Source organism: Canis lupus, chromosome 27 (assembly GCF_048164855.1).
Source record: "Canis lupus baileyi chromosome 27, mCanLup2.hap1, whole genome shotgun sequence".
Classification (NCBI taxonomy): Eukaryota; Metazoa; Chordata; class Mammalia; order Carnivora; family Canidae; genus Canis; species Canis lupus.
Window position 1 is genome coordinate 13,816,276 of NC_132864.1, and position 26,516 is coordinate 13,842,791.

General features: G+C 43.6%; 1 protein-coding gene across 1 annotated transcript in view; it reads right to left on the reverse strand.

The window, feature by feature from the left end:
- Positions 1-26: 26 nt before the first annotated feature.
- The window catches only part of CFAP251 (cilia and flagella associated protein 251), a 66,942-nt gene continuing 40,452 nt past the window's right edge, over positions 27-26,516 (reverse strand). The window contains exons 19-23 of the mRNA XM_072802410.1: positions 22,204-22,294; positions 21,851-21,994; positions 2,390-2,618; positions 1,374-1,475; positions 27-292 (exon numbers count right to left, since the gene is read on the reverse strand). Of these exons, the coding sequence (XP_072658511.1) occupies positions 156-292; positions 1,374-1,475; positions 2,390-2,618; positions 21,851-21,994; positions 22,204-22,294 (703 nt within the window). The 3' untranslated portion in view covers positions 27-155. The remainder of the gene's footprint in view (positions 293-1,373; positions 1,476-2,389; positions 2,619-21,850; positions 21,995-22,203; positions 22,295-26,516) is intronic.

Consider the following 26,516-nt stretch of genomic DNA (forward strand, 5'->3'; position numbering starts at 1 on the left):
AACAGCGGAATGTCCAACTTTGTGAATTCCATTGCTTAACAGAAATTTGCTTTTAATGTCTAAATGTTCCAAAGATTAGAGTGGGGGCAGGGAAATGCAGGGAAAGCAGTGCTTCTTGGGGGAAAAAAAAACCCACACACAAAGTCCTTTGTGCTTCAAACATTCTTTACAACTTCACTGACCGTAGGATCTTGTCTGAAATCTTGTGAAATGGTTAGGCCAAGAATGTCAGTTGTGAATATTTCTGCAGTGATTTCGTCTGGAAGTTCTTCTTCAAAGCAGATTTCTGAACCTAGCCAAATAAGAAAACAAATGCTTCCATAATGATTAGGTTTCTAACTCAGCAGCATTTTCCAAAAATACAAGGAACCAATACTAAACAAAAGTGAGAGGTGCTTTGTGCTATAGTTTGGCTCTGGGCCCTTCAAAACCCCTGGGTGAAAGTTGGCTAAAATCCCTTCTTTACAGTTTGGAGCACTGTTACCAAATCTCAGTGAATGTCACTGGAAAGCCTAAACCACGTGGTATGGTTGATTTATGTGTAACAACTGGGAGAGTAACATGCTAAGTCCCTGAGTCCACAAGGATTGGGGTAGGGGAGATTGAAGGCTGGAAACTGGATACTGGAGTCCAGAACCATCTGAGTTCAGGAACGCTGTTGAATGTGAGACAGGGGATGAACAATGAAAGCAGCGGGAGAAAGAAGCCTGGCAAGGGGATCTTTGCTCCTGACCCCAGTCTCGGTAAGCATGGTGGGCTCTGTCCACCACGGGGCATCAAGCACCATCCAGGGCTTGGCTGTGGAGACACCCCGTTGCAGGACCAGGACAGCTGTCTAGACTGGTTTCTCCAGAACTTAAATTCACAACCTTAACTTCAGGTCCATGTTCCTCCCTCCAGAGGACTAAAGAAGGAGGTGGGTAATCATCAGGCAGGAAAGGAGAGGAAGACAAGCATTAAGAACTTTCAAGCACTGGTAGCTCAAAGCTGGACTTGTGCTTATTCACTGCCCTGTCCTTATTCCAGTCTCTGGACAATGCCTCTCCTGAAACACCTTCCAAGCTGTCTCTTCTCCAGGTGGCCAGTACACATGCACCCAAGCCGAAAAGATGAAGACTGGGTCAGGGGAATAAAGAGAAAAACGAGACCAGGAGGCACAAAGGATGGATGGCACATGGTAACAAATGCTTTCATCTTTCAGACATGACCACCGCTCGCTGGTCCTTTCATAACTTATTCATGTTGGGTCCCCAGCGGACTTGCTTTGTTGTGTGCATGGTATTAAGGAGAGCGGCCTGCACCAGTCAGGAGAAATAAATGCACTTAAGTCTACAACAAATTAGTGAGCCCAGCTGCAGGCCCAGCCACAGTACCTTTGACAGAGGAGGCTGCAGGCTCGGACTTCCACCCCTCAGGATTCAGTCCAAACAGGGTAGCAAAGCAGTCACGCATCTCCTCTTCTGTCATGTGCTCACCTGAGTATCATAAAGGAAAGTGTCCCATTCAGCTCTTGGGACTGCACATAAAGTCAGAGCTTAGTATCATCATTCCGAAGTCTTAAAGAGAATTATTCCACAATTTCCTTTTCTTGAGACACAAAAACAATCTATGGGGTCCCATGATACGCTCACATATCCTTCCTCATAGGGTGTTAAGAATGGTGCTCCAAGAAGTCTCGGGATCCCTGGGTGGCTCAGTGGCTGAGCCTCTGCCTTGGCTCAGGGCATGATCCTGGAGCTCTGGGATCGAGTCCCACATCGGGTTCCCTGAATGGAGCCTGCTTCTCCCTCTGCCTGTGTCTGCCTCTCTCTCTCTCTCTCTCTCTGTGTGTGTGTGTGTGTCTCTCATGAATAAATAAATAAAATCTTAAAAAAAAAAAAGGAAAAGAAAAAGAAGGGGGAAGTCTGTCAGGGGCTTGTGCAGAGAAATAAGGCATCTTTCTGATAAAGACTACATTTGGCTTCATCTCACCTTTCCCCACACTAGAACCACCAGTTTGACAAAGAGGAAACCGTCACCCAGGGATAAAGCCTACTTGACTTCCTCACATAATATAATGAGGAAAACAGTAGGTTAAAATGGAAAATTTTACATCGGTGTGGTTTTACTTCACCATTGCATCCCAGCATCATAAGAGCCCTGTGAGACTGGTGATTAGCCCTTCCACTCCCCTTTTACAAGTGAGGACACTCAATCTCAGAGGACCCAGGACAACACCCTTCCCAGCATGCCATCTTTGCCAGCTTGGCAGATCAGTAGGTGGCATCCCTCATGGTTGAAGCCTCTCCATCGCTTAAGGATACTAGGGGGTCTGCCTCCCCCCAAAACAGCTCTCTCCAGTGGGAACAGCCCAATGATGTGACAAGATACTCCCTACTTATGGATTTACCTTTCGTTAGAAGCAGTTTCAGGAAATCTTCTCTTCGTATGACCTTCTTTCCTTTCGAATTGGTAAAACCAAGAATGTCAAAGCTATGCTGGATGCCGCTCATGGTGTTACCAAAAGGTGGTCTGTGATTAAGGTAAACTTTGAAGAAATCCGGTAAATTGATTTTGTCAATTAGCTTCCCAGTATCCACATACTCACTAAATCTGATTTCATTAAACATATCTTCAATCTAGGGAAGAGATTAAAAAAAAATCTTGGTGAGCAGAAAAGACACTTTAGGGACACCCGGCTGGCTCAATCTTAGTTGTTTGAGCATCCGATTCTTGGTTTCAGCTTAGGTCATGATCTCAGGGTTGTGGGATTGAGCCCTGCATTGGGCTCCGTGCTCAGCATGGAGTCTGCTTGTCTCTCTCCTTCCCTCTCTGTCTCTCCCCTATTCTCTCTCTCTCTAAAACAAATAAAATTTTTTAAAAATAGAAAAGACACTTTGATATACTACTAAAAATTGGGCAGTAACAGATAAACATTTACAATTAGCTAAAAACATGTCTGCTAAGGGTTGTTTATATCCCCCCAAGAAAGAGATGTTGACATCCTAACCCCCAGGACCTCAGAATGTGACCTTAATTAGAAATAGGGCCATGGCAGATGTAATTAGTTAAGATGAGATCATACTAGAATGGGATGGGCCTTTAATCCATTGTGAACAGTGTCCTTCTAAGAAGAGGAGAGAGACACACAGGGAAGGGACATGTGATGACAGAAGCAGAGTGGAGTGATGCAGTTCAAGCCCAGGACTGCTGGTAACCACCAGAAGCTAGAAGAGGTGAGGAAGAAGGAAGGAATCTCCTCAATAGGATTCACAGAAAGCATGGCCCTGCTGACAACTGGATTTATCCTGTGAGGTTATAAATTTCTGTTGTTCTAAGCCACCCAGTTTATGATGCTTTGTTACAACAGCTCTAACATAGCAGCCAGTTTTTCAATACTAGCACTGCTACATTATTATAGCCTCTTACCTACCCAATCTTATAGTGTATCGACTGCCTCACTGCTTTGTGAAGAAATGTTAATTTCATTTAGAGGGTAGAATCTTCACAAATTTGGAAATTAGTTTATAAGAACAAGAAAATAATTCCATGTGAAACTCAAAACAGGACCAAAGGCTGTAGTAAATTTCTTAAGACATGATTCTTTTTTCTCTTTTCCATTTTCATCGTGCAATATTTTATATGTACAAAAGATCACATGTAACTTATGGAGTATAATTTAAAAATGAACACCTAAGAAGCCATCATTCATTAAAAAGATCATCAAATTGGTAAACCTTTAGCTAGAATAACCAAGAAAAAAAAAAAAGATAAGACTCAAATTACTAAAATTGGGACTGAAAGAGGTGACACCAGTACGAACTTTTCAGAAATAAAAAGGAAGCCAGCTCTTTCTGCCCATGGATCCTGTCCCCATGCTTTAATAAAACCATCTTTTTTTGGTACCAAATAAAGTATAAACAACAGCATATCAACAAGATAACTTAGATAAAATGAACACATTCCTAGAAACAAATGACCAAAACTGACTCAAGAAGAAATAGAAAATCTGAATAGACCTATAACAAGTAAAGAGACTGAAAGTAATTTCAAAACTTCCGCAAAGAGGAACCAATCATAATTTCTGTGAAAGATTCAAGGCACTTTCTTTCCATCTCTCCCCCATGTGTATAAAATATATATGTATATGTTCTACAAAATTCTTATCATATATGTATATAATTTTGTATAGTGGTTGGTTTGTTTTTTTTTTTTACACTGTTATCATCTAGTATTTTCAAAGAAGTCATATATTTTCAATGTAACATTCCAGGGATGGCCTTTAGACATAACATCATTGGTTATAGATATGAATGAACTTTTTTTTTTAGGATTTTATTTATTTATTCATGAGAGACACACAGAGAGAGAGAGAGAGAGAGAGAGAGGTAGAGACACAGGCAGAGGGAGAAGCAGGCTCCATGCATGGTGCCCGACATGGGACTCGATCCTGGGTCTCCAGGATCACGCCCCGTGCTGAAGGCAGCACTAAGTTGCTGAGCCACCCAGGCTGCCCACAAATGAACTTTAATTGATACTATATAAGTATGTTTAAGTGTAATATTTTCACATAGAGCATTTATTGAGTTTATGTTACATACAATTGCAAGTTAAATTATGTATAATTTTATGTATGAATAAAACACTATCCAGTATCATATTATTTACATTTTGTACTGTATTAATTTAAGTAGTATTATAAACCTGTGCTACTATTTACTATAAGGCAGTAGAGACTAGGGCTAAAAGTATGATCTTTGATGATAGACCTACGTTCAAATCCATTTTGGCTCTCCCACTTTCTGTGGCCTTCTCAGTTTCCTCATCTGGAAAAGGGGTAATGGAGTTTTAAAGTTTACTGTGACAATGTATTTAAGGTGCTAAACATTAATGCCTAATACACAGTAAACTCTCAGTCGGCAGTAACTATTCTTGTGATTGTTATATTTCTATGCCCTTGGTAATTACAATACATATAATTATAAGTTATAATTTATAGTTCTATAAATTATGAAGTACATGTATGTCATACTTTATAATCACATAAATAATATACATGATATATATGTTATAAATATAATATGTGATTTAACTCAACTCAGAAATAGAAGACTAACCCAAAGGTAACAAAAAGGAACTCAAAAGTGGGAGTTACTCATACTCAGAGTGTTCCAAAGATCTCAGTGAACACTCTTAGCACAAACCACTAAATAGGTAATTCACCTCTTACTCTTTCTCCCATGTGACTGATCAAGAATCACTGCTCGGAAAGCATAGTGTTGGTAGTTTTGGCATCATTGACATTTTTCCTAAGCCTCCCTTTTTTTTTTTTTTTTTTTTTTTTGTTTTAAGATTTTATTTATCCAAGAAAGACACACAGAGAGAAAGAGGCAGAGACACAGGCAGAGGGAGAAGCAGGCTCCATGCAGGGAGCCCGGCGATGTGGGACTCAATCCCGGGTCTCCAGGATCACGCCCTGGGCTAAAGGCAGTGGTAAACCGCTGAGCCACCCAGGCTGCCCCCATGAGTCTCCTTTGTAAGCGTTAGTTGAAAAGGCAGATTCTGCTACACGTCTAAACAAAGTTCACGCTTGGAAGAGGAGCCCTGGAGACAGAATGGAACGCTGTGAGCCTTCCCTATGCCCCAGTGTGAAGCTGACTGAGGGGAAGTGGAGGCCCCGCTGCCCTGCCCGGAGCACTCTGCTTGGCTTCAACCAGGCCTTTCTATTGGCATTCTCATGCTGACCCTTCCTCCGCGAAGGCTGTGCTTCATTTGATTCACTAGAGGAGCTTTAAAGATTGAGCCCCATTCCCAGAGATCCCAATTTAATTCGTCTGGGGTGGCATATAAACAGTCACATTTTTAAAATGTGACTTCTCAGGGGATTTGAATGTATGGCCAAGGTTGAGAAGCATGACTTCAAGGCAGGGGTTCTCAAGCTTTGTCAGGGGTCAAAATGACCAGGAGGGCTTATTAAAACAGACTGCTGCTCCCACCCCCAGAGTTTCTGATTCAGTGAGTCTGGGATGGGGCGGAGAATCTTCCTTTCTTAAGGAGTCTCCAGGTGATGTCAATGCTGCTGTTTTGGGGGCCACATCTTTGAGAACAACTGCTCTTAGACCATAGAGCTTCTGCAGAGGTGATACTCGTGCCAAAAAGAATTGGCACCGGGCTTGTGATTTTCAGTAGAGGGGGGTGATGGTTGGCCCCTGTGGTTTCTGTTCTCTCTGGGCATACACCTGTCTCCTCCATGAAGCTGTAGCGATTGCTCTCAGGTCTGTTTTCTGAGCAGCTTCATTCAGAGCCTGACGTGTTGTAGGGGCCCAGAGAAGTAAGAATGAAAACAAAACAAGACAAAGCAAACAATGCAGGCATGAGTGGGGTCATGGGAGAATTCTTCTTCAAATATACAAAAGGCTTATTTAGAATAACCACTTACTGCCTTAGTTTAGTTCAATTTACTAGAAGCTACTGAGCATGTGGTTTAGTGCTAGGTGAATGAAAGACAAGTCACTTAATTATTACTAGAACAGCCCTGTACTCTAGGACTTTACAGTCAGCAAATATTTATTAAACACCTGCTAGGTGCCAAGCACTGGTCTGGGTCCTGTGAAGAGATGCGCAAGAGAAAACGTACAACGAAAGAGTGAACCAAAAGGAAGGTTCTGTCGCTGAGGTTTGGTTCTCAGCCCTGGCTGCCCAGGAAGAACCCCTGGGGGGCTTTCATAACTACCTGGCCCAGGCTCCACCCCTAGATTCAACTGCTCAGGAGGGAGAGCCTAGCATCAGTACTTTCTAAAGCACCCTAGAGTGACTTAATCTGTTTGGATTCCTTGGCTCTAAAAGATTAAGTGCCAAATGCAGGCGCTCCATATGAAGAGCTGGAAAACCCTCAGCTAGGTGGGCCTGGGAAGACCTCATAGAAGAGGTAGACCCAGAGGACAGCCAGCAAGAATCCAGCCAGTCTAAGATAAGGGGAAACAAGTGAGGAGATGGCGGGATGGGGGTGGGGTGCTGCCAGAGAAACTTTTCCAAGCCCCTTCCACATGTTCCTGTCACTATTGTAACAACTGACTACAATTGGAGGGGCTTAAAGCACACAAGATAATCTCACAGTTCTCAAGATCAGAAGTCTGAAATGGGTCTAAAGGGCTAAAATCCAGGGGTGGGTGGGTCTGTGATCCTGCTGGAAGTTCCAATGGAGAATCTGCCTGTGTTTCCCTTCTGGCTTCTAGAGATGCCATTGTTCCTTGGCTCTTGGCCCTTCTACCTCCAAAGCCAGCAGCCTCATCACATATCCTGACTCCTCCTTCCCTTATCACACCTGCTGCTCTGACTCTGACCCTCTTGTCTCCATCTTAGAAAGATCCTTGTGATTACACTGGGTCCACCAGATAATCCAGGTAATCTCCCCATCTCAAGATCCTTGATTTAATCATACTTGTGGAAATCCTCTTGCTATGTAAGGTAATGTATTTACAGGGTGCAGGAATTAAGACATAGACACCTTTGGGGGCATTATTCTGCCTGCCACACCTTCTGCTTCTGTTGAGAATTCCTAAGAGAGAGCTGGTGGGTTGGGATTCTGCTGAGGCATTGAGGACCTTGGTGCTATCGGCAGCTCAGAGGATGCACACTGTTAGTCCAAGGGCTAAATCTGCTGATATGCTTTGTTTGGTTCATATGGTACTTCAAAACTTAGGAGATTTCATATAGAAATCTAGATTTCAGACTTTTCTTGAAAAGTCAGAGGAGTCTGATAATGGTAAGTCAGAGGAGTCTGATAATGGTAAGCATGATAATTTTCTTGAAAAGTCAGAGGAGTCTGATAATGGTAAGCATAAGATAGAACGGAAAAGAAACCATCCCCATTAGAGAGATGTATTCTCTGGCAGAGACAGCATGGCATCCAGGCAAGAGGGGCCCGTTTGGCTACCCCCTCCTCAAAGGAGTCTTGGGGTCATGGGAGGTGCCTACCTAGATTCCACACCCTCTATCATAGACCATGCTCTGGGAACCCTGAATCCCTGGGCTCCCTCCCCTAAATAACCCAACCCCACTTCTAGGACTTCAAGGGCTCCTCCTGATGTCATCCTCTGAGAGTGACCTCACAAGTGGCATGCACCCCCCACCCATGGGCCTGAAAGATGGCCAAGGAGGGAGCCAGGGTGGGGAAACAAGGGATAGTCACTGGCCTGGCTCTCCTCATGCTGCCCAACTAAGCACGAATCTCAAGGAGTCCCAGAGTTTGAAGGAGCCCAAATTAAAGGTAGAACCATCAAGGTGAGGTATTAACAGTTTGTTGCTTGGTTTATAATTTCTACACACCTAGTCCTGCGGCCCCTGAGCCTCTGTGGGCACTGCTATGCAGGCCCTGTGACAGAAGGATGGCCTGTTCCTGGTGAATTGGGGTCCCCTTGCCCAGGATTCCTTTACTTCTGCCTCTGCCATTCACTTCCATAGGCCTTTAGATGTGTAAGCCTGGTGTCAGCAGCAGAAAGCCACTGATGGCCTTAGAATCATGTTTTATAATTATGCTTTGCAATCTCCCTGTGAGGCAGAGGGAGAGCATGATACATTTGAACTGAGGCCTTCCTCAGTGTATAAGCAAGCTCCCAGTGTGGGTCAGTTTCTTTTCTGGAGGACCCTCCCTCCTACTTATGCCTGCCTGCCCCATGCAGGATGCTTTCTAGAACATCCTCAGCAAATGAGGAGCTAGTCTTGTCACAATGCATGTCTTCACCTCGTGCCTTCTCGTGGAACCCCTTCCAGCGCTTCTGTACTGCCCTGGGCAGGGAAGGAAGGTGCTGAGGAGCAGATTTCAGGGCCAGGCTGTCTCACTGCACAGTCACATCTGGAGACAGCTCCGCTATTTATGCACCGCTCCATGACTCACAACTCCTGCCCACCCCCCCCACCCCCCCGCCCCACCGGCTTCCTCCAGGAACTATATTTGGATGATGGCTGCCTTTCTCCCAGAATGGGACACACCACACCCACTGGACGCAGTCCCAGGGTCAGGCCAGCCCTTGGTACTCAGCCTCTGTGCTTACTCTCTTATTGTCTGGGGTGAGGTGATCCAGACACGAGGACACCATCCATTCTGGGGGCCTTTATGATGACCTTCACCCAGGCCCTCATCAGAGCCCAGGTGTCAAACACTTCCAGGCACTCACTCCAGGAAATGGCTTTAGTATCTTAATGACAAGTCCTCCAGCCTGTCCCAAACTCATGGCTGGGGCTTTGTCAGTTAAGTGCTCACAGCTCTTCAAAGTCCTGCTTCCTTGTAGCTGCACCCAGAAACATGAGTTACTGATTCAAGGCAAGAAATAGTGGGGCACCTGGGTGGCTCAGTGGTTGAGCATCTCTGCCTTTGGTTCAGGTTATGATTCCAGGGTCTTGGGATTGAGTCCCACATCAGGCTCTCTGCAGGGAGCCTGCTTCTCCCTCTGCCTATGTCTCTGCCTCTCTCTATGTGTCACTCATGAATAAATAAAATCTTAAAAAAAAAAAAAGCAAGAAATAGCAAATAGAAACCAATCTGGCAGTTCCTCAAACATGGAGCTCTTGGTACAGCAATTCTACTCCTAGGTATGTAGGCAAGAGAAATTAAAATATAGCTCTACACAAAAACTTGTATACAAATATTCACAGTGGTATTGTTCATAATAGCCAAGATGTGGAAACAACCCAAATGTCCATCATTTGGTAAATGAAAAAATAAAATGTAGCATATCCATATGAATGAACAGAACATTCTTCAGTTATAAAGAGGAAGGAAGTACTGACACCTGCTACAACCTGGATGAGCCTTGAAAAGATAATGCTCCGAGAGAGAAGCTAGTCACAAAAGACCACATACTGCATGATTCCATTAATATGAAATGTCCAGAACAGGCAAATCCATAGGGACAGTAAGGAGAGTGGTGACTGCTGGGAGCAGGGGAGAGTGACTACTAACAGGCCACTGTATTAAGTGTGCTAATGGGTGTGAGGTTTCTTTTTAGGGCAATAAACATGCTCTGGGATTAGACAGTGGTGGTGACTGCACAGCTCTGTGAACAAACTAAAAGCCATTTTATTTTTTTTTAAGATTTGTTTGTTTATTTATTTATGATAGAGAGAGAGAGAGAGAGAGAGAGAGAGAGAGAAGCAGTGACACAGGAGGAGGGAGAAGCAGGCTCCATGCTGGGAGCCTGACATGGGACTCGATCCCAGGACTCCAGGATCACTCCCTGGACCAACGGCAGGCACCAAACCGCTGAGCCACCCAGGGATCCCCTAAAAGCAATTTTAAATGCATGAATTGTATGGTATGTGATGTATCTCAATAAAGTTGTCAAAAAAGAAGAAAAATAATATGAGGTGAAGTTGAGGCACAGGCAAGTAACAAAGCAAATAACACTAGCGTTTTTTTTTTAAATATATTTTCTACCATCACTATGATCTATCCCATTATAGTCATAAAACCAATAAAGATTTGTACATCCTTGTTATAAAAAATTCAAGCGAAGATATGTAAAGAGAAGAGATATAAAGAGAAGTAAAATGCCCTGTAATTCCCCACCCCTCAGCAACAACTAGCATTTGATGTCCCGACTTTTAGGGTTTCTTCCTTATTTGCACTAAAGCGCACATGTAGAAACAGAACACAGGGTCTGGGCTCTGTCCTCAGGGGCTGTGACATGTCCCTAAGCCTCACTTCCCTATCTGGAAAATGAAGACCATAAAAACATCTCCCTGGCGTGAGGATTACACATCAGTTGGGTTAGCATAAAACTAGGCATGCCACGAGAGCCCCATAGAGAAGAGCCCAGTTGTTGCTGGTGGTGGTGGTGTTATTATGGTATTATTGTCTCCTGCATTCTTTTTTAGCAGCTGTGTGGCATTTTCGGATTTCTTTCTCTAAATGCATTAAAGTGTGAACAGAAATTGTTTTGTCTTGCCCTGATCTCTCTGCAGGGAGACATACTGTTCACTGGTATAGGGGCTCCCAGGTGACTGGGAAGGTCTCCCTAGAACAGTAGGCCACAGAAATAACTCCTGATATTCCTGTTTCAGAGCAATCCAACATACTGAGGGCTTCTTTTCAATGTGCAAATCTCCAAGTTCCCATGGGGTCTTTATCAGGGCAGAAACTGTGCCCATGACCACTGGCTCAGATTTCTCCTCCTTGTATGGGGAAGGCTGTGCTGCTTGGCCACGGTCCCTCCATCCCAGCTGGGACCATGGTTTAGCCACAAGATTAGCACAAACGGCTTTGGAAGGATTTGTTTGTTTATCTTTCTGGGTTTTGTTCTAGATACAAAAGCAACACAAGCCACATGCTTGTAGCTAAGAAAAATTAGAATACTGAAGAAATGTATATATGAGCTCCCCCCACACACACCATATAATCACAGCTGTCATCTAAGGAAGCCGCTAAATAGGAAGTTTTTCATTTATAGATCCTCGAGATGGGGTTATATTGCAAGTTTGGAAACAGAAGCTAAGAGCCAAACGGCCATGGCTAACATGTGGAGTTGGTGGAGTTCCTGGGGAACTCCACCAGGAAAGAGGGGGAGCAGAGCACTGAGTTCTGTGTGAGATGAAGGCCAGTAAGGAAGCCCCTGCTGGGGTGACCATCAGGACTGGGAAAAAGAGCTAAAAGCAGTTTTAGGTAAATTGCTGTGGAATGCAGGTATGTGTCTTCTGATAATTCCCAACTTTTTAAGAAAGTTCTGGCGTAAGTGGGCTTTGTGTTTTCATGGAAACTGAGGAACAAGATGAGTGTCAGGTTCGGAATGACATGGGGTAGACAAAGTCTGCGCATGCGTGCACACACACAGAAACACCCAGGGGAGCCCCAAAACTCTGACAGGCATGGACCAGAGCCAGGTTCCAGCTGCTACCAGAGGCCCCTGCTGACACTGAGTTATATGTAGAAAGCAGGAGGTAAAGGTTCTCCCAAATCCCAACCCTCAGGAATCAATGTTAATCGTTTGGGGAATGGTCTTTCAAGAGTTTTGCTAGGCATGTATGAATATATCTATTATTAATGAAATGAGCTTGTGCTTTACATATTGTTTTGCAACTTGCCCTTTTCCCTTTAATAACAAACCGTGTTAAACAAGCCTTTTGAGTCAAGAAATGTTGATCAATTTCACTTTTTAATGAATACTAAGTGTAAGTGTGTCTTATTTTATTTATCCCATCTTTTATCAACAGACATTAGGGTTGTTTTAATTTTTTTAAAGATTTTATTTACTTATTTATTCATGAGAGACACACATAGAGAGAGACAGACACATAGGCAAAAAAAGAAGCAGTCTCCATGCAGGGAGCCCGACGTGAGACTCGATCCCGGGACCCCAGAATCATGCCCTAGGCTGAAGGCAGACAATCACTGAGCCACCCAGGCATCCTGGGTTGTTTTAATTTTTCACTAACAGGAAAACATGCTGCAGTAACAGTCTCTTCCATATGCACATCATTGTACACTTGTGTGAGTTTTTCTGTAGGATACACTCCTAAAGTAGATTTGATGGGTCCACAGATGTGCACATTAAAAAAGTTAAGTGATAGGGCACCTGGGTGGCTCAGTCGGTTAAGCATCTGCCTTCAGCTCAGGTCATGATCCCAGGGTCTTGGGGTGGAGCCCTGTCCTGGTATCAAGCTCTGTGTCCTGCTCTCTGCTCAGCAGGGGACCTGCTTCTCCCTCTCCCTCTGCCTGCCGCTCCCCCTGCTTATGTATGCTATCATATAAATAAATAAATAAAATCTTAAAAAAATAAGTAAAAAGTTAAGTCATTGTTTATTCTTCTCTAAATACACTTAAACAACACTAAAGTTTCTGAATATACCAAATACTTTAGGGGTACTATTAATTACTTTGAGATCAAATAATAATGTCAGAGATTCTATTTTTCTTGTTGTCTTTGCACCAGATATGACCAAAGGCCATCATTCATTCATTCATTCACTCATCTGACCAACATTTGCTGAGTGTCCATTATGTGAGCATTTGCCAGGCATGTACCTCTCTGCTTACATTTATAGAACTAAGCAGTTATACTACTATTAATTCACTGCAAAAGCCTTTCAGGATTAAACAACGAATGCTCTGCAAGCTAAATAGAAACATAGGCACAAGTAACCAGGGAACACGTGATATACTAAAGTCCTAGAGGAAAAGGAAATTATGAAGATAGAAGATGAAACTTTTGTGCTATGTGAACCCAGCTGTAGAAAATTGTGACATCTAAGTTTTGGTTCTTTCTATATAACATTATAAACTGTGCAAATCTTTTTATTTTTAAGATTTTATTTATTTGAGAGAGAGAGTGAGAGAGCACAAGCAGGATGGAGAGGGAGAAGCAAGCTCCCTGCTCAGGGAACCTGATGTGGGGCTCCATTCCAGAACCCTGGGATCATGACCTGAGCTGAATGCAGATGCTTAACCGACTGAGCCACCCAGGCGCCCCGACCATGCAAATCTTTCATTTAAAAAAATGAAGATTTGTAAAAGTAGCCCTCCCTGACCACACTTTGGCTGTGTTATGCCTAAGTACAGAGCTCTGCAAAGGATGGGAGTGGTTAGGAATTCTTCAGGGAGGGTTATATTTTTGTATAATTTGGCTTCAATTTACCACACTGACTAGATTCAAATCCCCTAGGCAGTTAAAATGACATAAGAAAAATATAAATAATGTATAAATAATAATGCTCTCCTGGGTGGGAGCCTGAGGGAGGCAGTGGTTTGAATCTCCATAACTGAGTCTTTTTGTAACCAAGTACTGAAGTACTCTATTAGCTCTGAGTACTTCTACATGCAATTTCTTGGGGGCTGGGGAACAGCTGCATCTTAATAGGAAATGTTTCATTAACCACGACAAAGCCTGGATTTAGAAATTTCAAAGCCCTGAAAACATTTTTATTGAAATCCCTATAAATCTTATGTGAACACAAGAGACCAAAAAAGTTTTTCCTGCGCAGCTTCAGATAGAAACTGACTCATCAACTCGCACAGTTTGCACACTGATGTGGCCACATCTGGATCAGGGGCCTTCAGAAAAACATCTCCAAAGATGGTGTGTATTTTTTTTTTAAGATTTTATTTATTTATTCATGAGAGACAGAGAGAGAGAGAGAGAGAGAGAGAGAGGCAGAGACACAGGCAGAGGTAGAAGAAGGCTCCATGCAAGGAGCCTGACGAGGGACTCAATCCCGGGTCTCCAGGATCAGGCCCTGGGCTGAAGGTGGCACTAAACCACTGAGCCACCTGGGCTGCCCTGGTGTGTATTTTTTTAGGTGGATTAAAAACCCTGTTGAAAAAAAACAAAACAAAACAAAACAAACCTTGTTGGTGGGGACACCTGGGTGGCTCAGCAATTGAGTTGAGCATTTGCCTTTGGCTCAGGGTGTGGTCCCAGGCCCAGGGGAATTGGGTATGGAGTCCTGCATTGGGCTCCTGTGAGGAACCTGCTTCTCCCTCTGCCTATGTTTCTGCCTCTCTGTGTGTGTTTCTCGTGAATAAATAAATAAAATCTTTTTTAAAAAACAACAAAAACAACTCTGGAGGCCAAGAGATTTATGGAGACCTTCAAGCAGAGCACTGAAACTCTCCTTTTTAACAGTGAGGATAGATGTACAAGTCGGGCAGTGAAAACCTTCCAATCACCATTTTAATTTCTTATTGTTTGTAACTAATGCTCAGGGTCACTTTATAACATTTGCCGCAGACTAACTTTTTTTTTTTTCTGGGTACATTTTACTCATCAACCTAGAGAGGTTGTGAGGTTTTACTGTTTTGCTAATGACTGGGTAACTGGGGATGCCTCCAGTGCTTGCACATGCTTGCAAAGGAGGCGGGAAAAGACTGATCACTCTGTGCCCTTCATACGGCAGATAGTGATGGTCACAGAGGGTAAAAACCCTGAATTCCTCTGCCAGCCAAGCAGGACTACAGAGGAGGACACGTTTATATCAGCTCAGGGCTGAAAATCAAGAATCCTGAGGGTGGGGCTCCTGGCTGGCTGTGGGTAAAGCATATGACTCTGATCTCTGGGTTGTGAGTTCAAGCCCTGCATTGGGTATAGAGAAAAGAAAAAGAGAAAAGGAAAGGAAAGGGAAAGGGAAAGGGACGAAACCTCTTTAAAAAAAAAAAAAAAAGAAACCCTGGGCACCTAGGTGGCTCAGTGGATGAGCATCTGTCTTTGGCTCAGGGCATGGGGTCCTGGGATGGAGTCCTACATTGGGTTCCCTGCAGGCAGTGTGTTTCTCCCTCTGCCTATGTCTTTGCCTCTCTCTGTGCGTCTCTCATGAATAAATAAAATCTTTAAAAACAAAAAAACAAACAAAAAACAAACCGTGAATGAGAAGACTGCCATCAGTTTGATGACTTTCAGTCATTTATGCAAAGTGCCTTTACCAGTGAGTCAAGGAAAGAATGAACTGGTTTTAGAAAGGAAATTGTGAACAAAGAACTACACAGTCAGAGGAACGTTCGCCTGAAGGCCTTTTACAATTACATGTCCACAGATGAGGACATGATGATAAAGACAATGATACTGGATGACATTTTCCAAACATTTAACATGTGCCACATCATGTACTAAATAGATGGTCATTTAATCTTCATCCCTCCAGGAGGTGAGTGCTACTACTACTCCCGTTTCACAGAAGAGGAAACAGAGACTTGAAGAGGCCCAGGAACGCAACCAAATCGCATGGCTGGCCAGTCGTTCCAGGCCAGGTCCAGCCCAGAGCCCCCTGACCTGAGTATACAACAGTTTATTACATTATTTTCTCTGCTTTTGCCCATGTTTGGAATTTTCCAAAATAAAAAATGAAAAATAAGTAAAAGAGGGGGGTCGTCCCATCAAGCTCTTAAAACAGAACAGCTCTTTCTGTTTTGACAGAAAATAGTCAGGTGAGAAGAGAAGCTGGTAAGCACCTATTCCATGGGTGGGGCATGCCTTGGACCCCCAGCCTCCAGCCTCATCTCACAGATAGGGGTCACAGGAATGCAGGCTCTAGTTAAAACGACTTGGGAACAGCTTGGCCAGCCAGGTCTGGTCCCTGCACTTCCTACCAACACAGCCTTCCCCCTCCTCAGCCTGGGAGTACTAGGCCTTCGGCCAGCCTGTCACCCCAAGAAGGTGGGGATTAACCTCAGATCAATGTGTGACTAAAAAAAAAAAAAAAAAAAAATGGAGAGGATGAACCAAATAAAATAAAGACGACAAATGCAGTGGAAGCAAAACTCAGGTGAGATGTTGAAGGCAGTATTTCCAAAGTGAAAGGAGAAAGAGGTTTCACAATCAGTCTATCTGGGGAATGTTGTCCTGCATGTATCCACCTCGCCTCCAGACTCCCAATGTCCAGTAACCTAAGGCCTCAGGATCATTTTCCAATGCAGAATTCCATGTGGATCCCACTTGTGCTGCCCCCAAGCCCTCATGGTCGAGGTGGCTGACTCTGATCCCAGCTGGGGGAGCCTGGGAGCATCCAGGCCTGGCCAACCGAGGACAGGGGTAGTGACCGGGACTCTGAAATTGTGCCCACTGAACCTGGATCCAGGGACCCACTGAGAAGGAAGGCGACAGGGAGAAAAGTGAGGCCTGGGGAGAGGCAGAGATGCTTCCTGGCAGCAGTGTGAGGGCCCTGATTAGGTCACACTGAGCATTACCTTTACCCTCGAGACTGTGAACATATAACTAGTTTGCAATAGGTTTCTGTAACCTGTAACCAAAGGGGAGTCTTGACTAATAATCCTATTTCGCTTTGTCTAGTGCTCCTTCCTTGAGCATGAGTGGCCCTGATAAACACCCATGGAGCCAGTGTCCCAAGGCAGGAGTTTACAGGCCAGGGCAAGGGGAAAATGTGGATACCTAGGCCCCATACTTGGAGATTCTGATTGGCTCAACCCAGGATGGGCCCAGGAATCTGTCCATTTAGTAAGTGCTCCAGGTGCTTGTGATTTGCCAGTTTGGGAGCCAGCTTGGATGCTGGCAGTTCTAAGGAACATGCTTTGGAAACAGCTCTCAGGAACACTTTTATGTGAGTTGCACAAACTTTCTCCATTGTCGGTTCCATTTCTGGGCATGTACTTTTACAAAATGTACCTTGGTCAAAAGACCTTTTGAGGAGCTCAGAATACCCACTGTGATGAAGGGGCACATTCAAGTCTCTGCATGGGTCTATGGGCTCTCAGAGCTCATTTTTCCAGATGCTATTTGGAGAATAAAAGTCACCTTCCAGTCATACCAGGAGTACACAAAAACAGGTGGTTCTAGGTGGGCCTGGAGGAATAACTGGGACCACAGCTCACATCCCTAAAATGCACCCAGGGCACCACGTCTTAGCTGGCAGGCTGCGTAATGCTACGTTTTTGGAAAGCTGCTTGGCAGCCTTGAAGTTCCCCTTCTCTGACCCAGTAATTCTATTTCTAGGACTTGGAGACTGGAAAATAATCAGAGGAGCATGCAAAAACTATACACAGGAGATGCTCATCACAGCCATGTCTCTGACAGCCAAACACTTCAGACAACCTATGTGTCTGTCAGCTGGAGACTGGTTCAACTAAGTACACAGCCTGTAAAAATCATGTTGCCTACATCAAGCCAAAAAGCTTCTGCACAGCAAAAGGGAATTAGCAACATGACCAGGTGACCTATGGAATGAGAGAAAATATTTGCAAACCATATATTTGATAAGGGGTTACTATTACTATCTAAAATATATAGGGAACTCATACAACCCAATACCAAAAACAAACAAACAAAACCCAATTTAAAAATGGGCCAAAGGCCTGAATAAGCATCTTTCCAAAAAAGATATTCAAATGTGAAAAGGTGCTCAACATTACTCATCAGAGAAATGCAAGTCAAGGCATAATGAACTGTCACCTCACGCCTGTTAGAATGGCTCTCATCAAAGACAAAAGGTACATGCTGACAAGGATGTGGAGAAAAGGGGACTCTTATGCACTGTTGATGGGAGTAAATACATAAAATGTGATTTATGTATATATAATAGAATATTATTCAGCCATAAAAAAAAGAAATCCTGCCACTTGCGACAACATGGATGAGAACTTGAGGGCATTATGCTGAATGAAGTTAAATCAGACAGAGTCATACATGTATCATGTATGTGGAATCTTTAAAAACCCCAAATTCAAAAAAAAAAAAAAAAAAAAAAAACCAAATTCATAGGAACAGAAAACAGATAGTGTTTGCCAGGGTACAAACTTCCAGTTATAAGATGAAAAAGTCCTGGGGAAAAAAAAAAAGAAAAAGTCCTGGGGAATGTAATATCCAGCATGGTGGTAACTATAGTTAACAATACTGCATTATATATTTGAAAGTTGCTAGAAGGCCGATTTTATTTATTTTATTTATTTATTTATTACTGAGACGGGGTTTTTATTTTTATTTATTTATTTTGTATATTTTGTTATTGGAGTTCAATTTGCCAACATATAGCATAACACCCAGTGCTCATCCCGTCAAGTGCCCCCCATCAGTGCCTGTCACCCAATCACCCCATTCCCCCACCCACCTCCCTTTCTCCTACCCCTTGTTCATTTCCCAGAGTTAGGTGTCTCTCATGTTGTGTCACCCTCACTGATATTTCCCACTCATTTTCTCTCCTTTCCCCTTTATTCTCGTTCACTATTTTTTATATTCCCCAAATGAATGAGACCGTATAATGTTTGTCCTTCTCCGACTGACTTACTTCACTCAGCATAATACCCTCCAGTTCCATCCACGTTGAAGCAAATGGTGGGTATTTGTCGTTTCTAATGGCTGAGTAATATTCCATTGTATACATATACCACAGCTTCTTTATAAATTCATCTAGAAAGCAGATTTTAAAAGTTCTAATGAAGAGCCAAATGTCCATCAATAGAGGAATGGATAAAGAAGATGTGGTGTATATGCACAATGGAATACCACTCGGCCATCAGAAAGAATGAAATCTTGCCATTTGCAATGACATGGATGGAGCTACAGGCTATTATGCTAAGTGAAATAAGCGAGTCAGAGAAAGACAAATACCATATGATCTCACTTATATGTGGGATTTAAGAAACAAAACAGATGAACATATGGGAAGGATAAAAAGAGAGAGAGGAAGAGGGAAACAAACCATAAGACTCTTAACAATAAAGAACAAACTGAAAAAATAAAAAAATAAAAATAATTAAAAAAAAAGAACAAACTGTGGGTTGATGGAGGGAGGTGGGTATGGGTTGGACTAGATGGAGAATGGGCATTAAGGAGAACACCTGATGTAATGAGCACTGGATGTTGTATGTAAGTGATGAATCACTGAATTCTACTACTAAAACCAATATATATAAAATATTGGTTTTAGTAGTAGAATATATAATAATATATAATATTACATAATATATTTATATATATATATATATTAACCAATTACAATGTAAATAAAAATTTGAAAAAAGAATAAATAAATAAATAAAAGTTCTCACCACACAAAAAAATTGCAACTATGTGAGGGGATGGATATGTCAACTAACTTTATTGTGGTAATCATTTTGTAATAATACATATATAAAATCACTACACTGTATCCCTTAAACTACATAAAGTTATATGTCAATTATATCTCAATAAAGCCAGGGGAAAAAAGTATATTGTGTTATTACCACCGTGCTCACAAAATAATAGTTACTGAGAATGCTGATATAAATATATACATATATATACATATATACATGCACAAATCCATACACTTATGCATGCATATGCATACATATACTTTGTAAACTGTTGATATACATGGATGTATACACATATATGCCATGTAATGCCAATTCCTTATTTTAAAATATCGACGTATCTATATCCATATATAAAACAATAGAAGGAAGTCCACCAAAATGTTAACAATGATTATCTCTAAGTAATTTCTAGTTTTTCTTTATAGTTCTATTTTCTAAATCAGAGAAAGTTATAAAATTAAGATATGTCCTTTAAAAATCATGTTTTCAGGGGCATCTGGGTGGCTCAGTTGGTTTAGGATCTGCCTTTGGCTCAGTCATGATCCTGGGGTCCTGGGATGGAGCCCCATATCGGGTGCCCTACTCAGTGCAGAGTTTACTTCTCCCTGTACTCCTCCCTCCCACTCATGCTCTCTGTCTTATGCTCTGCTCTCTCTCTCTCTCTCAAATAAGTAAATAAATAAATCTGGAGCACCTGAGTGGTTCAGTTGGTTAAGTATCTGCCTTTGGCTTAGGTCATGATCCTGGGGTCCTGGGACTGAGCCCACGTTGGGCTCCCTGCTCAGTGGGGAGCCTTTTTCTTCCTCTCCCTCTGCTTGATGCTCCCCCTGCTTGTGCTCTCTATGTCAAATAAATAAATTAATAAATTTAATAAATAATCTTTTAAAAAATCGTGTTTTCAGATAATTATTAATAAATTAAAATGCTTCTGGTGTAACATCAAATGGAAATACAGAATAAAAACATATTCAACATGGTACTAATTAGTTTTTTAAATTTTATATATATATAAAATATGTATACAAAAAATTCTTTAAAGATTTTATTTATTTATTCATGAGAGACACAGAGAGAGAGAGAATGAGAGGCAGAGACACAGGCAGTGAGAGAAGCAGGCTCCATGCAGGGAGCCTGATGTGGGACTCGATCCCAGGTCTCCAGGATCACACTCTGGGCTGAAGGTAGGTGCTAAACCGCTGAGCCACCCAGGGATCCCATATGTATACCTAATTTTTTAAATTTTTTTATTTATTTATGATAGTCACAGAGAGAGAAAGGGAGAGAGGCAGAGACATAGGCAGAGGGAGAGGCAGGCTCCATGCACCGGGAGCCTGACGTGGGACTCGATCCCGGGTCTCCAGGATCGCGCCCTGGGCCAAAGGCAGGCGCCAAACCGCTGCGCCACCCAGGGATCCCCTGTATACCTAATTTTATGTGGATCTATACATCAAGGAAAATACTAAAAACTGTTAGGCCTGTGTAGCAGGATTATAAGTAACTATATTCTTCATCTCACTTGTGTACCTTTTCCAAACTTTCTACAATAAAATTGTGTTAACATCTTGAGTCTGAGGGCACCTGGGTGGCTCAGTGGTTGAGTGTTTGCCTTTGGCTCAGGTTGTGATCCTAGGGTCCTGGGATCAAGTCCCTCACTGGGCTCTCCTTGCAGGGTGCGTGCTTCTCTCTCTGCCTATGCCTTTGCCTCTCTCTCTGTGTCTCTCACGAATAAATAAATAAAATCTTAAAAAAAAAAACAACAACATTTCAAGTCTGAAGGAAAACCCGGTCGATTGCAATTGTAAACCATGGTCCCTAGGAAAACCATCTTCCCTGCAGTGCTCTGGTCCCTAGGAGCCCCTTCTAGCTGCTATGTTTTGTGCGGTCATGAGAACTAACTACAGTACGGCTTCTTCTGAGCCCTACAGCCCAGGATGAGCACCTTTCAGCAGCGCCCCATTCACACAGGCCAGAGGAACAGCAAGCATCTCAACAGCATTGATAATCATTTCAATAACGATTCACTGAGCTCACTCACTGAGCTTTCCCTATGTGCCCAGCCCCACACTCTGTGCTTTGCAAGCATCACCTCCTTGAGCAAAGCAAGGACCAGTCTGTCTAATTTCAAAACCCAAACTCTTACCAGTGGTCAGGCTGTGCTAAGGAAGAAGACTTTAAGGAATATCTTTGTGGTAAGTCTGTTTCTGAGGAGCACATCTGGTATGCCCAGAACCTTCTTTCCAATCCTTTTATGTAAGAATAATGTTAAATTTTTACTTTGGCTTATACTTATTGTTCCCAGAGGTCATTTTCATAAATAACATATCCCACTGCTCTTCTTGTTTTTCTTCTACTTACCTTTTCTTCCGATGGGTAAAAGCCAATTGCTCTCATGACAAAAGGAAGCTCTGACAGGCAAATGTGTTCCGACACCTTTCTGGTCTCCATTGTATCAATACCTTGACTACGGAGCTGAGAATAGTAAAAATAGTCTTCCAGCTCCTACGTGGAAATAAAATGGAAACACAACACACATTTTGGCTAAAGTCAAAATATCCATTAGGACTCTAAGGACATTTTCTAGAAAGTACATTTTGAGCTCAGTGGAGAAAAGAGCTTTAGAAAAAAGTGAGAAGGTTCACCCTCAGGCACATTTGTTTTACAAACCTAAATAGATGTTACCAGGAAGTGTTTACTCTGAGGACAATTACCCTGTAGAATTTTCCTTCCCTGCCACCAGCCACCAGACCATAGAATGGGGTCAAGTCTTCACCCCCAAGAGAGACTGCTGCCTCCAGGGCACTAGAACAATAATAGAAACATCACTGTTAGAAGGCGCTCACCCGTAAGTGCAGGTCAGCCAGCATCTGCCTGGCACCACAGACCTCTGTAGGGTATTATGGCACCCACACAATTAGGGTCTCTATAAACCAGTTAGAAAAATCTCCAAAATGAAGCTGAAAATGAAAAATTCAATTTCCATGTGGAATCTGGTGGTATAGGGCACCTGCCTTAATGAAGGGATACACACTCACTGATGACAGGGCAGGAGATTCACAATTTGTCTGCAGTCTTTGGGGAGCACAGCTCTCCAGGGGGAGGGAAGGAGGGCTCCTGTGCGCTGAAATCACAGGCCTCCCCAGCGGACCAGCTTCACTCGTAACGTGAGATCTGCATATGACCGGAGCCAAAAACCAGGATAAGAGCAGGTACGCTGCCAACACTAATTGCTTCCATAAAAACTCGGGAGGCCACAAGGGACCCATGCCAGTCAGATAAAAATAACCCTCTGCTCTCTAACATGGGGTCAGGCTTCCTAAAAATAGGCACTATAAATGGTAAGAAAACCTACTTTTTTATGAGACTGACTTTGCCCCATAGAAACACAAATAACACGAAATCATCGGTAATAATCCACTAACTGGATTTCTGCTAATCTGGCCATTAGTTTCTTTGTGGGGTTATTAAAACACATGTCAGTATAGACCACAGTGGGGAAGTGGTTAAGTATCCAGAACCTGGAGTCAAAGGGACATGCTTGTGAGTCTTGGCTCTGCCACTTGTAAGCAGTGTGATCACCGGCAAGGAACAACCTCCCTGGGTTCCAGTTTCCTCATCTGCAGAATGGGAGTAATTAATTATAGGTTTGCCTCACAGGGCTGTTATGGAAATGGAGTGAAGCCATATAAAGGGTTTGACACGAAGACCTCTGTTCTCCCCTGGGGCGAGTGTTAAGGTGTGCTGTTGAATCAGACAGACCTGGATGTAAATCTCAGCCCCACCACTTACTCCAGTGCTTAAGAGGATCATTAAACACCTGGGAGCTAGTTTCTAGACATATGGGAATATTGTGTGGGGATACCAGCAGTCCCTGACTCACAGGGTGGCTGTGAGGATGAAATCAGACAATGCATGGAAAGCGGTCAGCACAGAGCCTGGCCCAGAGAAGGCTCAGGATGAGGCAGTTAGGCAGTTACCTTTCTGTTGGACTTCATATCAATATACACCTATACCTCTCTTCAAAGAGTCAGCCACAAAATTGTCTTGGCCCTCTTGTCAGGGCCTTGCATAAGCCAGCTCTGTTAGGGTCTGGGAAGCTAGTGTGTTCTTCAGGTGGGCTTGAGGCCCCTCTCCAGGAGGGCCCACGCTTTACCCAGCTCTCAGCTCTGATATTAGCCATAAGGCAGGTGTCTAGTTCAGAGGACTCCCTCTCTGTGGCCTCCAGGCCTTGCCCAGGCCCAGTCCCAGCAGGCTCTGTGGGAGGCTACATTTAGCCATGCAGCTCTGGAACAAGGCTAGGTAAAGGCCAAAAGTGATATAGAGGAGCCTGTCACCACCAGGAGTGCCTGGGAAAGACTCATAAGAGCTCTGGATGCTCTGGGAACAGCTCTCTGGTGGTCAGGTCTGTACTACATTTCCTGCTTCCTAGCCACTGTCAACCAACCTGAGAGAGCCGAAGGGACAGTTCTGGGGTTGTCCGACCAGAGCTGAGGAAAGAGATCTCTCTCTGTGGTAAGAGCTCCAGTTTGTGAAATCTGAGGACTGTCAGTGGTCATGTTCACACTGAGAACCGAACCTTTGTACAGAGAATGAAGCCAATAGCAGAGCCGGGCAGAGAGCGAATGCCAAGGGCACGGAGTGTACACCGTCCCTGCTCTTCCTGCAGTGTGGTTACCTGAGATGCCCATGACTGTCTCATAAATTCCCCATTGTGCTTAAGCGGGGTTTCTAATGCTTACAGCAAAAAGAGTGGGGTCATTAGGGCACAAAGGAGAAGTATATTTATTGAAAACCTATTGTGTGCCAAGATATCCATACAGTGCTTCCGGGAAATGAGCTCAATCAGGAGAAGCATTGAGTACTGTAACACAGAGTAAGTGCTTAGCAAGTGCTTCCTAGGGGCTGGAGGCAGTGGGGAGGAACAGCAATGGTGGTAATCTTTACTCTCAAAACAGTGATGATATTCCTACTTAACAGACGGAGAAACTGAGACTCAGAAGTTAAGGGACTAGCCTGAAGTCATACAATAGGCAGGCAGGAAATGTGGTATTTGAACTTGGGTCTTATCTGCTCTCGTCTGAGCATGGTGGCAGGACTACAGGTGGCTGTGAGATTGAGCATCAGAAAGTAATGGGGGAGGGGCACCTGGGTGGCTCAGTGGTTGAGCGTCTGCCTTTGGCTCAGATCATGATCCCAGGGTCCTGGGATCAATTCCAGCATTGGGCTCCCCATAGGGAGCCCACTTCTCCCTCTACCTATGTCTCTGCATCTCTCTCTGTGTCTCTAATGAATACATAATCTCTTTTAAAAAAGAAAGTAATGGGGGATTTAAAAACAGGAGAAGAGGGGCATACCAGCCAAGATGGGGTAAAGGCTGAGTGTATGTGGAATGAACCCTAGGACAAGATGCAAGGGAGGGAGGGGCATGCCAGGGAGAAAGTCAATGTGCTGCAGCGAGCGTACCTGGGCCCAGGAGTACATGGATGAAAATCCTGGGAACATGAGAGAATTCAGCATCTTTTTTTTTTTTTAATTTTTTTTAAAGAATTCAGCATCTTAATTTCACCCTGCGACTCGCCATAGGTAGACCAGCAGGGAATTTTGTTTGTTTACTTGTTTAGGGTTGTTACATTTCTTTCCATTACTGAAGCACTGAACACGAGAAGCAGCAATGAAGTGCTAATTAGTTTATAATGATCCTTTGTCCCCACAACAGATTAAATTGAAATTCTTAGAAGCCTGGACTCTGGCCAGGCACAGGAAAGCCACTGGAAAGCAGGTACCTTTTTTTTTTTCCTTTAATCTCTACCATAATTATCGAGAAGAGGACAAAAATCAAAAGGAGATTTTGTCCTGTCACCAGGGTGTTGCCTGTTCCTGCTGTTCCAGGTAATAGACAGGCTGTCAAGGAATCAAGCAGCTCATTCTGGGTGCACAATTGGGAAGTGCTTTTCAATGTGAGAGCTCACCTCCAGTTTCTAAAGTCCCAAATTCCCAAGATCTGCTCTTTGAGCTGAAGGCAGAGGTGAAGGTCAGAGTTGTAACTGCAGCCTGAAACCAGTGTGGATCCAAAGCAGATTTACCTGGCTGTTTTTGCTCATATTCTGGTTAAGAGAAGAAGCTTCCATGTCTGCTGTAAGAGAGACGTGCACTTGGCACATGAATTAAAGGATTCTTTAAGAAGGAAGGTGCCTTTGAGCTGTCTGTGCCCAGCTCTTGAACATGACTCTGCCTGAAAGGCAGGGGCTGGGAGAAGGGCTCAGGGATGGCAACTGGCTCTGCCTGTGGCAGCTCACTGAATTCCAGTAGATGAGAGAATTGCTGTAGCACTTGCCCCCTTTCCTAGTAAAGCTCTTTAATAAGAGAATATAAGAGAGAAAATAGTTCATGTACTGAGCCCCTAGCTCTGTGCTATTCAATCTTTACAAGGATCCTCTAAGAGTCCCCATTTTTATCCTCCTTTCCCCCCATTTCACAGACAAGGATTCTGAATATCAGAGATGTTAAGAAACATGCCTGAGGACTCACAGTCAGCAGAAAGTAGGCCCCACAGTCAAACCCATGCCTCTTTGACCTCAAAGTCTGAGGATTTCCCAACGCTCGACCCTGGACCTCTCCAGCCTCACCCAAAGCAGAGGGTCTCACAGCTCAGGGCTGGTGGGTCAGAAAAGCAGACTGGAAACCATGTTTCATATAATACTCTTATGCTTGCTGTTACCCATGCTTCAGAGATTTGGGCAAGCTCTTTCTAGCTGGTGTGAATTTGCAGATGACAGAGCAGGAAGTATTTCAGGGGCCTCACGAGAATGAGGTGGAATCACACTGCCTTCACTGCAAATTCCATCAGTCCCTGAAGCAGAATAATAACCTTTCGTCCGGGGACGCCTGGGTGGCTCAGTGGTTGAGCATCTGCCTTCGGCTCAGGGCGTAATCCTGGGGTCCTGGATAAAGTCCTGCATCAGGCTTCTGGCGGAAAGCCTGCTTCTCCCTCTGCCTATGTCTCTGCCTCTCTCTCTCTGTCTCT